This window comes from Callospermophilus lateralis, chromosome 5, assembly GCF_048772815.1.
Source record: "Callospermophilus lateralis isolate mCalLat2 chromosome 5, mCalLat2.hap1, whole genome shotgun sequence".
Classification (NCBI taxonomy): domain Eukaryota; kingdom Metazoa; phylum Chordata; class Mammalia; order Rodentia; family Sciuridae; genus Callospermophilus; species Callospermophilus lateralis.
The window spans coordinates 154,184,970-154,198,385 of NC_135309.1; the positions used below are offsets into that span (position 1 = coordinate 154,184,970).

At 39.6% G+C, this 13,416-nt stretch overlaps 1 protein-coding gene across 1 annotated transcript in view; it reads left to right on the top strand.

Moving 5' to 3' along the window:
* The window catches only part of Dnah5 (dynein axonemal heavy chain 5), a 281,736-nt gene that overhangs the window by 239,559 nt on the left and 28,761 nt on the right, over positions 1 to 13,416 (top strand). Inside the window, exons 70-76 of the mRNA XM_077109537.1 lie at positions 587 to 736; positions 4,331 to 4,576; positions 5,620 to 5,839; positions 7,172 to 7,377; positions 7,983 to 8,186; positions 10,014 to 10,229; positions 12,925 to 13,137. Of these exons, the coding sequence (XP_076965652.1) occupies positions 587 to 736; positions 4,331 to 4,576; positions 5,620 to 5,839; positions 7,172 to 7,377; positions 7,983 to 8,186; positions 10,014 to 10,229; positions 12,925 to 13,137 (1,455 nt within the window). The remainder of the gene's footprint in view (positions 1 to 586; positions 737 to 4,330; positions 4,577 to 5,619; positions 5,840 to 7,171; positions 7,378 to 7,982; positions 8,187 to 10,013; positions 10,230 to 12,924; positions 13,138 to 13,416) is intronic.

Genomic DNA, 13,416 nt, shown 5'->3' on the forward strand with positions numbered 1-13,416 from the left:
GGAAAATGCAATATGTCCTTTTACTCTTTACCAAATAACCTAAAGGTAGCAGGTGTTTGATCATTCATTTGACAGTGGTATTAAATGTGACACCTCAAATTACCTAACGTTAGAAGAGTATTGACTATAAACCTATTTATTCAATAGTAAACATGTATTAAATGTGTCTGGAGTGGTTCTGGAAGTAAGGATACATCAGTGAATAAGGTGTGATTCCTGAACATGTGAGTATTTTGTGGAGCAAATCAGACTCTTTGTAATAGTGAAAATGAATCTTCATTTATTTCTTTATTCATTACAAATTTGTAACCATAAAGACATAAAAGAAATTGAGCCTCCTAGGACCCTCCCTAATTTGGAAGCTAGCTGTTGGCTGGTGTTAATATGTAGAGTGGCTTTGGAGCTAATTACATTTGATTTTTGGACTGTTTTAGACTTTTTGGCACTAAAATATAAAATAAAAAATTAGTAAAGGAATATGGTTCACACATGTCTAGAATGGTCAGAAGGTTTGATGAAAAATATCTGAACTACTTCTCAAAGATTTCTTTTGAGCGACATGACACATTTCTTATGGTATTTTCAGATATCAAGAAATGAGAAAATGTGGAAAAGTTGGTTTGATAAGGAAAACCCTGAGGAGGAACCTCTTCCTAATGCCTATGATAAATCTCTTGACTGCTTCAGACGTCTTCTCCTTATTCGGTCCTGGTGTCCGGACAGAACCATTGCCCAGGTAAAAAGTGTGTCTTAACAGAAAACAGGAGAAATGTTTTAAAGGAGAAATTCCCTTTAAACTCAAAGAAATATTTTAAATGTTATTAAATGAGAATTTCCTTGTGGCCATCTATGTAATTTTCTAGCAACACAAATGTGAAAAATGGAAGTGAACCACATACAGATGAGCCAAGGGGTATTTTTTTGGCTGAGTGATTTATTAACCTCTTTTGGTCCAAGAAGTTCAACGAAAGTAAAAGAGCAAAACCATGATTCTAAGTTTGCGTGTGGACATAAAATAAAGGGAGTGCATTATTCTTGTGGACCATTTTACTGTGACTCAAAAGCGATATGGGTGCTCTGTTCTGCTCGTGGTAAGTCAGTGTTATTTAAGCAGGAAGAATGCAGAGGCATCAAGGAGAAGGGTATCTAGAGGGAAGGACAGCACTTCCCAGCTTGTAGCACTTCCCCAGAAAAATGTCAACCTCCAAATGTTAGAAAGAAAGGTATACTAAAACTGTTCAAAGTTTACATGTGATTTAAGTGTGAATCTTGCCTCCAGGAGATACATCTTTTTCACGACCTTTGATCAGTTGGCTTAGTATCATGGTGATTGGCCACTAAAAAGACTTGGGTCTTGCTTTCACCAATAAAAGTTCAATATTGAGGATAGGTTGACCCCTGAAGGGCTTCTCGGAGAAGCCATGGAGTACTATAGACTGGAGTCTATAAGAGAACACAGGGCATTTCCCCTCCAGTCTCCAGAGGGAGTGCTGAAAAGATATGGAATGACCACCCAGGTTCACCTAGGTACCATGGGATCATGAAAACAGCTAGGTCCAATGATTTATTGAAAAAGGAAAAATGAGTTTTGCCACTCAGGGCACTGAGATCACTCATCTTTTCAGTTTTTCTTCTTCTACTTCATTACTTTTATTTTGCCCAAATGAATTGTCAAACAGTTGCCTTATTTCAGTGCAATATAGAAGAGAAGGTTAGGTATAATAGTTTTTCTCTCTCTCTCTCTCTTCCCCCTTCCCTCCCTCCCTTCCTACCTCTCTTCCTTCCTTTTTTCCTTTTATTTCTTCCTTTCTCCCTCTCCTTCTCTCTTTCTTTTCTCATAAAAACTTTATGAGGTTCTTTGTAACTTGTCATCTTTATCTTGGCTCTGTCACCCTTGGGCTGAACACAGCCATGGCCTTCTAAATGGTCAGCTTGGTCCCATCCTGTGTACTCTGGTCCAAACTATATATTCTGAAAGAAACGGAGTGAACCTGCCATTTCTCAGCCTTTCATGTCCTTCGATGACTTTCCCTGGCTCTTATGATAACACTCATGTCCTAAACAAGGTCTATAGGCCCCTCTGGAAATATGTTTTGTCCTCCTAAGATTTTATTCTCACTTTAGAGTTCTTCTTCTTCTTCTTTTTTAAAAATTTCCTACCAGATGACTTCCTGGGAAGCACATTCGAAGGTCTAAAATGTAGATACATTCAATTTCTGTCCCCTGTATGTGGCATCTGGCTTCTCATTGCTGCTTCTCTGCATTTCCACTGTGTGTGACTCGGCTCACATCAGGGTTTGCTCAGCCACCTGGTTGCAGGACTGCTGCACTTCAGAGGGTGTCTCCTGCACACACACACACTGGTGACTCAGACATACTCCACAAGGGGAGGCCCGTTCAGGTGGAGGCTCACTAGTTTACTTTCTCCCCTACTCAAAGGTGAGCCTGTTTCACTGGGAACAGATACTTGAGACAGGACGTTCTTCTGAGTTGGGTGAAGAGTAATGTTAGAGTCTATAAACAAGTCTGGATGGCGCCTGGAAAAATGCCAGAGGGAGTGGTTTGTGAAGCCATTAAGTGTGGAGATTCCTTATTGGTTAACTGCTGTATCTAGTTTATGTTAATTAGATAAGCTGTGTGGAATGTATAAATACCGCTCCTGTCCTACAATAAACGGCTCCCATTCCTGCATTCCTGCTGTATCAATCTACACAAGTTGTTTGTCCCCCCCCCCCCGCCCACCCCGGTTATTTTGCCCAGCCAGCCGGGCTCCAGCAGAGTAACCTGCAAAAATGTGGCACTCTATTTCCATTCATGCCAATGAGATGCCAGCTTTTTACAGATGGGCAGGCTGTGCAGAAGCCTGGCTGCCCATACTGAATCAGTTCTTCCACAATTTATACGGACATCCTTCTGTCCCCAGATGGTGACTTGCTCTCGTTTGCCCCCAGATTCCTGTTTATCTAACCTCTGTGTAGAATGCTCACCACTCTAACCCTCCTCGCTGTCTTCTTTGCCTAGGTGAATCTACTCATAGCAGTTTAAGTGCCCCTTTCACAAGCACACCTACCCAATGCATTTTCATATCATTCTGCAGACTGTAAATCCTCCAAACTAGCTTATTTGCTATTACTTGCTCAATGTTTGTGTAATGCTGGGGAGTGGCAGGCTTCTCAAAAGCATGGTCATTTGTCTACTGTTTTGTCCTAAAATCTGTCTCTGTGCTCTGAACAGAGGGGAGGTCATGGTTTAAAGTCTATAACTGTGTAGGAGGGATATTTGCCAGGATAGAGAGATGCAGTAATACCTATGCTGGCCCAATGAGGTAACTCAGGGTATTAAATAAAAGTTGAAATCGAACTGTGGATTCTCTTAAGCCCAAGATACAGGTTTAAACAGTCCGGCCTCCTCTTGGGTCCAGGTCTAGCTGAAACCTTTTGAATTCAAGGGAAGTTGTTCTGAGGCTGCGTGTTTCACTAGGAACAGGAGTGGGGAGATTGCATGTTTTGAGAATGGTAATGCAGGGGAATCCTATTGGGGACGGAAATCTGCATTTTGCCCACCTGAGTTGGGAGAAGATATCAGAATTGGAAAAAGAATTTCTTTGAGAGAATCCAGTTATTTCTGAAGGAAATAGAGATTAAGGGTCATATCACAATACTATTTGTTGAAAAATAAGCAGCATTTTTTACGTTGTTTGAAAAAGGACTATATTGTTATTGGAGATATTTTTATGGCAGATTATGAAGCGGATGAAGTCTGTTAATGTCATATTGTGAACATGGGTTTCATTGGAGGCAAAATTAATAAAAGGGATGAACCAAAACTGAATGATGAAAAGAAATATGATTGAATAAATCTTTAGAAAACTAATTCATGCATTCAGTACCCAATACATTTCATTCAATACATGGTCACTCAATACTTATCTATTTGATATGTATCTATTAGATACTGGACATCATGCTATTTATTTGATTATTTAAATACATACATATATTTGTCTTATAGAATCTGAAATAATAAAGTATCCTAATATTTTTATTTCTTATGTATAGCAAGAAGCAATCTGTATATTTTAATGGGCTCTGGACTAAGAGGCATTCAACTTGGGTTCTGATCTTTTAACAGATTTTGTTTGGCAAGTGACACAGCCTCTCTGCCTATAGAATGGGAATATGAACAGCAAGCAAACAAGAAAAAGAAGTTCCTGTCCTATTGCCCTGGCAGGGTTACTATGGACATCTTTGAGATACTTTGAAAGTTATACTGGGTTGTGTACAGAAAGGAGTTGAAGCAATTCTTGTTGACTTTGTACTGTTTTTGGCAGGCCCGCAAGTACATCATGGAGTCCATGGGTGAAAACTATGCCGAAGGAGTTATCTTGGACTTGGAAAAGACATGGGAGGAATCTGACCCACGGACGCCACTCATCTGTCTCCTCTCTATGGGCTCAGACCCTACAGAGTCCATCATTGCCTTGGGGAAGAGATTGAAAATAGAAACCCGTTTTGTGTCCATGGGCCAGGGCCAGGAGGTCCACGCACGAAAGCTCTTGCAGCAGACCATGGCAAATGTAAGACCACATATCCCGTTTAAAAACAATTCTCAAGATTATGATGTGGGCATTGCAGATGATTTTCTACATGTTCCATAGGTTAGATAATGAGGAAAAGATATTTCATTATCCCAAAGTTTGCCTGAATTGTTTTATACAAAGAATCTTCTTACACTCATAGTATAATTTATTCAAAAGATATGGCCTATTGTTTTCTAAGTCTTATGTTGTGAGTGGTCTGATTTCCAGGGAAGGTCCTTCCATATGGTATGTGTCTGGCTGGCGGTATTCCAAGAGCACAAGGGGGAAAGGTAGGTAGCAGGTCTTGACATTCAGGAGGAAACTTTCTTTCACCTGTTTCCAGTGTGGATATTAGACCTTCATGTGCTGATTTCTCCAGTCCAGAACCTGTTTTGCCTTCTAAATACTATAAGTGTCTCATCTTTCATTGACTTTCAATCTTCCTCTTTCAGCCCTTCTTGCCAAACTTCCAAGGGTACCTTCTGCCACCTGCTCTTGGGGGTTTGGGGAGTTATGTGACACAAATCAGCTTACACATCAGCTTTCCCCAAACACCAGGTTAGGACTAAGCTTTCTTGAGCCTGTTTTAAATAGTATTGAGATTATTCTCTTACTGCCTTTGTCCTTAGGAGTTCAGACTTTAAAAAGTGTCCCTTCATTATAGGGTTAATGGAATTTGTAAGGGAGCTGAGTTAAGTGGATGTTTTCAATCCACTGTCTTTACTTGGAAGTCCTAGATCTTTTTCTGTTTTACCTTGGTTATTGTGTGATGTTACTTGGGTCATCACTGTGATTGGCATGGTAGTATACCATAAAATGCATATGGCGACACCACCAAAGCATATCTCAGTTAAATGTTACTGTATTCTCCATATGACCTGGATTAACTTAAAGTGGTTTTTGTGCTTCTTTAGCAGATTTTAGTTATTTAACTTCTAAGTTAAATTTTTTTTAAAATTTTTTTTCAAAAAAAAATTTTTTAAAAAATTTATGGGTGGAACACAAAATAACCTAGTTTCCATTTATTGTTCTTGATTTAGGGAGGATGGGCGCTTTTACAGAACTGTCACTTGGGACTTGATTTCCTGGATGAACTCATGGACATCATTACAGAAACTGAGACAGTGCACGGCGCTTTTCGCCTGTGGATGACCACTGAGGTTCACAAGCAGTTTCCCATTACACTTCTTCAGATGTCCATTAAATTTGCCAACGAGCCTCCACAAGGCCTCCGGGCAGGACTCAAGAGAACATATGGTGGTGAGTTGAGGAAGACTTCGGATCTATAGGTTGTTTTATTTTTATTTTTTGTGCATAAAAATAAAATTATTTCTATGAAGGAATTATAAAAGCAGAATTAGCAAATAATACTCTTATTTAACTTGCTGGAGAAAAATGATCCCTTCACATCATGCTCCATGGGAAATAGGCTCTGCTGTGACCAAGCCAAGTTCACAGTTTCCCCCTTGATTTTCCTGCCATTGCTCCATGTCAGCCTATTGCTGTTCTCCACCTAGACACTGCCTTTTATGTAAACACACAGAATCAACAATTTGGCTGCTGATGGCCTTTGTGCTCCATATCTAAAGTAGTGCAGTAGCCTTTTCTAGGAGGAGTTTCTGAATTGAAAGGATGGCCTGTCTCCATCGATTAGGGCCACCTGTCACAACATCAGCCAAGTTGAAAGACGGTGGTGACAGACAGACAAGACGGCCTCCAGTCCTGCAGGGAACTGAGATTGCATTGCTTGTCTGCTCCTCTGCTTTGTAGCATCGGGTCTGGAATTCGTGGTCATGAAAAGAGCAGGAAACCTGGAGTCAGGAGTCTTGATTCTGTGTTTCCTGAAGACAACTGCTTTGCTCGAGTGCTAATCGCTCAACCAACCTGAACGTCAATTTTCTCAAATGTAAAAGAGGGACCGGAAGGTCTATCCAGGAAGATTGGAATGAATTGTAACTAAATGAATGTGTTTAATCATTATGTTTTAGTTTGAAAAATCTGCACAGATTTTTTTGGGGAAGGTTGTTAACAAGAGTCAAATTCCTGCCAATCTACAAGGAAATATGGGGATAAAATAGAGGTGGAAGGATAATGGCAGTAAAAATTAAATAATACGCAACTTAGTATATAATATAATATATGAATATGTAATAATAATAATGATTTAGGGAATGTACCTATGTTGCTGTGGGCTTCTAAATACATTATTTTAATTAATATTGAAGTATTAAGTGTATATGCTCTGACTATATGCCCCAATAATACTGATACAATAATTATTAGTAGCAGTTATAATGGTAATAATAGCATTTATTTTAACTGGTATTATCCTTCTATTCCCATTTTATTCTCACACTATTTTGATAGATTGGCAGGAGCTTGACCCATGTTAACAACCCTGCCCCCCAATATTTTTGCAGATTCTTCACAGAACACCCCAAACTTAACTTATAATTGTCATATGTATGTAATAAAAATTCAAAATAAATGCAGTTTAGTATTAGGAGTTTGTAAAAATAACTACTTATGAAAGAGATAGAAAATAAAGGCATTAGAGAGAGGATTCACATTTTCACCTGGCTGACCACACAGGTGTGAGCCAAGACCTGCTGGATGTGAGCACGGGGGCGCAGTGGAAGCCCATGCTGTACGCGGTGGCCTTCCTGCACTCCACGGTCCAGGAGAGGCGCAAGTTTGGACCCCTGGGGTGGAATATTCCCTATGAATTTAATCAGGCGGACTTCAATGCCACTGTGCAGTTCATCCAGAACCACTTAGACGACATGGATATCAAAAAGGTACCACTGTGCTTGTTGTCCCTCGTCACAGGGACTCTGGGTAGGGGTGGTCAGGCTCATGTGACTGCCTCGCTTGGGAAGACACATGTGGGCCATCATGATGTCACAGCAACTTGTCAAACCCACCTTTTAACTTCAGGGGAAAAAAATGGAGGAATTTGATTCTCATTTCATTTCTCAAAGTCAAGTTGATGTCCTATGTCCACAGCCTGTTGCAGGGGTGGAGGGTGGAGTTAGGGGAAGGGGATTGATTTTAAATCCCAAAAATTAAAAATGAGAATCTAGAATGCATTGGAAATGTGTGTTTTTTTAAGGAACTGCCTCAGTATTCTCTCAAGAAGTAAACAGTTTTCATATTAATATTAAAGTATGAAAATATATTAATGCCTCAAGAGGGTGTTTCAAATCAAAAAGGCAAGCTCAAGCAACCCCTCCTGTCTGCCTCTTTAGTCTGCTTTCTGCACTCTATCTTCACTTCCTGATAATGGATTACTGACTGGAATGAAGGACTTTGATGACAATGACCATGTGGATGTCACTTGGCAGGGGAAACAAGGATGAGACAAGAGTTAGTTCTGCATAATTGTTCTGGTTTATTTTCCCAGGGCGTCTCCTGGACCACTGTCCGGTACATGATAGGAGAGATTCAGTATGGAGGCAGAGTCACTGATGACTATGATAAGAGATTGTTGAACACGTTTGCAAAGGTTTGGTTCAGTGAAAACATGTTTGGACCAGATTTCAGCTTTTACCAAGGATATAATATTCCAAAATGCAGCACCGTGGATAACTATCTTCAATATATCCAGGTTGGTCAACCACAGAGTTTTGTTTTTTTTTTTTTTTTACCTTCTTGAGATTTATTTACATGATTTGTACAGATTTTAAAACAAACTTTAATGAGATATAGATATAAATAAAAGCTTTTGCTATAAATGCTTTCTTTATATTTTTATGTTTGCTTGATTAAATGTTTATGTGCAATCTGAGTGTGTTTTCTGTGAATTCTTTAGCCACTTCTCTTCTCTTTTAATCCCTTGGTGAGTTTCCTTTGGAGAGATGATGGATTGGGCAGAAGTTGGCCTATACCAGTCACCTGGGGCTCTCTGCCTGTGAGACTTTCAGTTACCACAGTTGCAGGGCAAGGGCAGTTTGTAGAGTCAGCCTGTTCTGTTTTCCAACTCGCTTGACTGGTCCTGTGACATTCATTCCTTAATCTTGGCCTAATGGGTGTATATGGTACAACATCCAGAAACCTGCTTTGTATAGGTGCTTCCTTTAAGCCAGGGCTCCTTAACTTTAGCCCTATGACATGTAGGGGTGCGTTATTCTCGGTCACAGGGGATTATCTTGGCATTGTAGTATAGCTGGCAGCCTCCTTGGCTTCTACCCACTAGATGCCAGCAGCACCCTCCTACCCACTGTAAGAACCAGAAAACCTCTCTAGGCATTGCCACATGACCCCTAATGGGCAAAACTTTCCCATTTACAAGGAGTACTGACCTTATAAGGTAGATTTTTGTCAGTAAATTTGGAAGGGGGGCATAAGGCAAAAATCTGATTTTCAAGGTAACTATACTTTCTATCTCTATACCTGAGTTCATTAGATCATGATTTAGAAGTCTCTTTGGCCTCTAGGATTTATCTCAGAGTAACAAGCCAAAGCACAACAGCCCCAAAGGGCTAAATTTATCAGTGTATTTACAGCTTTTTTTGATATATTAATGTAATGAGTTCATCATATATTACCACCTCTACACTTTTATTAATTCAGATCAACAAATATATTTGTCTTGCTGTACCGTATGTGTCTTTAAATCATTAGCAGTGTATGGGAAAAGTGCCTGTGAAGGTGTAAATTCAGGGATGCCCGTATGCATTCCTTTTATATATTTTATATATACCTCATTTCAGAATAAAATTGAGGTAGCTCATAAGAAGATATTATGAAAAAATGAAAAAAATACAGAATAAGGGAGGAAAAGTATGAACGAGACTAATAAAGTTAACAATAAGATTCATACCTAAAAATACACATCAAATTATAAGTAAATTTCCTTTCCCCCAAAGGTCGAGGGAGTCGGCTGCCTGATTTTTCTGCCTTGGCAGTTTCTCACTCTGCATCTCTTTGTTTTTCTGTCTCTCCTCTTCTCTCAATATTTCTCTTTTTCTAGTCTCCTTCTTTCTCCCCAGGATAGTGTGACTCCTGTGGTCTTATTCGGCCTGCTTGCTAAAGTTCTCATTTTCTGGTCTCTTATAAACACCATAGCCACTAATTGTACAACATTTATTTAAACTGGCTTGAATTAGATTTGACTATCAGAAGACAAAATACCAACCCACAGCTCCTTCTCTATCTCACATATTACATAATGAGGCAGTATCTCCACTTAAGTTTTGCCAGAGGTACAGACCTTAATGAACCATGAGTCTCTTTTGGTTTTCAATGTTAAGGTTTTACAAAGCATCTCTTGATTCTTTTCTTGAAAAATAATTGAGGTTTGTAACCTACCTGACACAGATAAGGCATATTTAAAGGCTTATCCTAGTAGAAGCATTTTTATTTCCTAACATGTTACAATTCAGCTGATGCTTATATAGGGAGTCTGTGCTCATCTGGCATGTTCACTCTTCAGAGCTTGCCGGCCTATGACAGCCCCGAGGTGTTTGGGCTGCACCCCAATGCCGACATCACCTACCAGAGCAAGCTGGCCAAGGACGTGCTGGACACCATCCTGAGCATCCAGCCCAAGGACAGCTCTGGTGGAGGGGACGAGACCCGGGAGACTGTGGTGGCACGGCTGGCTGATGATATGCTGGAGAAGCTGCCCGCAGACTACAGTCCATTTGAAGTGAGTTGACAAAATCCTGAAAGAGTGTCAGCTGAGGGTGTGTCTGGTTGGTTGGAGAGTGATGAAGAAGGAAGGAGGGCAAAAGATGAAATAATTTCTCCTGCAGACTTAAAGAGGAATGAAATCGTGGCATTTGCAGGTAAATGAATGGAGCTGGAGAATATCATGCTGAGTGAAATAAGCCAAACCCCAAAGAATAAAGGCCAAATGTTTTCTCTGATAAGCAGATGCTGAGCCATAATGGCGGGGGTAGGAAGAATGAGGGAACTTTGGATTGTGCAGAGGGAATGAGGGGAGGGGAGGGGATGTGGGGATGAGAAGGACTGTGGGGTAGATGGACATTATTTTCCTATATACACGTCTGATTACATTACTGGTGTGACTCTGCATCATGTTCAGCCAGAGCAAGGAGAAGTTGTGCTTCATTTGTGTACAATGTGTCGAAATGCATTCCACATTGGGGCTGGGGTTGTGGCTCAGTGGTAGAGCGCTTGCCTAGCATGTGCAAGGCCCTGGGTTCAATCCTCAACATCACATGAAAAAAAAATAAATAAAATAAAGGTATTGTGTCCAACTACAATAAAAAATAAATATTTTAAAAAATGCATTTCACTGTTATATATAACTAATTAGAGCAATTTTTTAAAAAATATTTTATGAATATACAACCAGTGTAACTCCACATCATATACAACCACAAGAAAGGGAAGTTATACTCCATGTATGTATGATATGTCAAAATACATTCTACTGTCATATATAACTAAACATAACAAATAAAAATTTAAAAAAATTAAAAACAAGCTTCCGAAAGAACCAGAGAAAGAAGTTTTTGAATGTATGGATATAATCATTTCAAAATATAGATAATAAATAAATAGTTGACAATGTTAACATTTATTTCTAAATTATGAGTGTTTGCTGATGATTTGGGATCACTTTTCTAGAACCTTCCCTTGTTATACTTGATAGTGTCAATTGTTAAGAGGAAATCAATTTATTATTAAGGTACCAAGTGACTATATATGTGGTATAGTTAAAGATACCCCTTAAAATTCAGGCCTTTGTCATTTCAAGGAGTCTATATGTACAATATTACCTCTATGCAACTTCTTCATCTCACTAGTTTTGAAAGTAGATATTTTAAAATATGTAAATAGCTTCAAAGAAGATTTATAATTATGAAAGTTAATTCTTTGGATGTTTTAAGGGATTTGTGGAAAGATTTACTCTGATAGCATTTTGTTTTAGATTCTTTGATAAAACCCGCAGTAAGTGGCTTACTTACTATGGAAGAGATAACCTAGAGTAACCACATCATACTTTTGACTCAGAGTCAACATGGTGATTTTTTTTTGTATATCATTCTTTTTCATCTGATTAAACACACACACACACACACACACACACACACACACACACACACACATTTTCTTAGTTGTCAATGGACTTTATTTATTTATATGTGGTGCTGAGAATTGAACCCAGTGTGTCACACATGCTAGGCAAGTGCTCTACCACTGAGCCACAACCCCAGCCCTCCATCTGATTTTTGAAGTAATCCTGCAGTGTTCTATGTCTTCAGCATCCAACAGTTTTCTGCTAAGCTGGAGATTTTGGTTGCTTGTGGTATAGGCTGAACTCAGAGACCTGTTGTCAAGGAGATAATTTCCCTGGATGAATCTCTGATCACTGGCTTGGAGAAAATCAATACCATTATCAGCTTTCATAAGTACTTTTCATTATAGGATCAGGAAAGAAGTCATTCACATTTACCAGACGTTGAAATATTTATGAGGAAATTAAAACATCTACAAATAGAATAACAATTATGATGTAACACATGGCGAGTAAATTTAGAAGAGTTTTCCTCCTCTTGCTGATTTTTTCAGTGCCATCTTGGGATAAAGCGATTCAGCCTATCTGCTGTGCAGAAGATCCTCAAAACTTGTAGAACAGAAATGAAAGAATGGATGGAAGCTTCATGGAAAAAGCAGAATGTCTTAAAAATGAAAGTCTAGTTTTGAGGGGACAGCCAAAGAATGATTGTGTGCATGTGCAAATCCACCTCTACCACCACCACCACATCCACCTCTACCACCACCACATCCTACCACCACCACCATATCCACCAAATCCATCTCCATCCACCACAACCACCTCCATCTCTACCACCACCACCACCATATCCACCTCTAACACCACCATCAAATCCACTTTCACACACCACCACCACATCCACCTCTACCACTATCACTACCACCACCACCAGTACAACATCCACCTCTAATACCACCATCACCACCACCACTACCATATCCACCTCTACCACCACCAAATCACCTCTACCACCATCACTACCACCACCATATGTATGTGTCCATGGTTGTGTTCAGATTGACAGTAAATGAACTTGTGTCAGTAAATGCATTTGCTGTCTAGGAGATCTCATGGTTATGGTGATGTCTTTTACATTTTCTTTGAATTAATGACTGCCTGCTCTTCCCTACATGCTATGAAAATTCAAGCTGGTCATCTAAGAGATGTTTTCTTTCCCATTTCTTCCTCTCCCCACCATCTACAAAATAAAACTGAAGTACTTATGGGATTGTAAAAATTTCGCCAGGGTACCAGCTCCATAAAATCTTAGTATCTGACTTATTTTTAATGAGTGCTTTGAATGCCTCTGTGGCAGGTGAAAGAGAGGCTGCAGAAGATGGGGCCATTCCAGCCGATGAACATTTTCCTCCGGCAGGAGATAGACAGAATGCAGAGGGTGCTCAGCCTTGTCCGCAGCACCCTGACTGAGCTAAAACTTGCTATTGATGGCACCATCATCATGAGCGAAAATCTGCGAGACGCATTGGATTGCATGTTTGATGCCAGAATCCCTGCTCGTTGGAAAAAAGTACGTCTAACTCTGCTCTTATTCTGCCCAGTCACTCATTAATTCTCAGGTGAAAAACACCTATGAAAAATTTACTTACGTTGGTTCTTTTGCTTAGGGACTAATCATCTTAGAACCCTGAATATTAAGATTGCAGGTAGGGAAGAAAATTATTTAGCATATCTACATATCAGGTGCTTTAGTAAACAACATACATGCACTATTTCATTTAAATTTTGCATTTTATTGTCCTCACTTTACAGTTGAGGAACATGCAGTGGGGAAAGGCTAAGTCTTTCC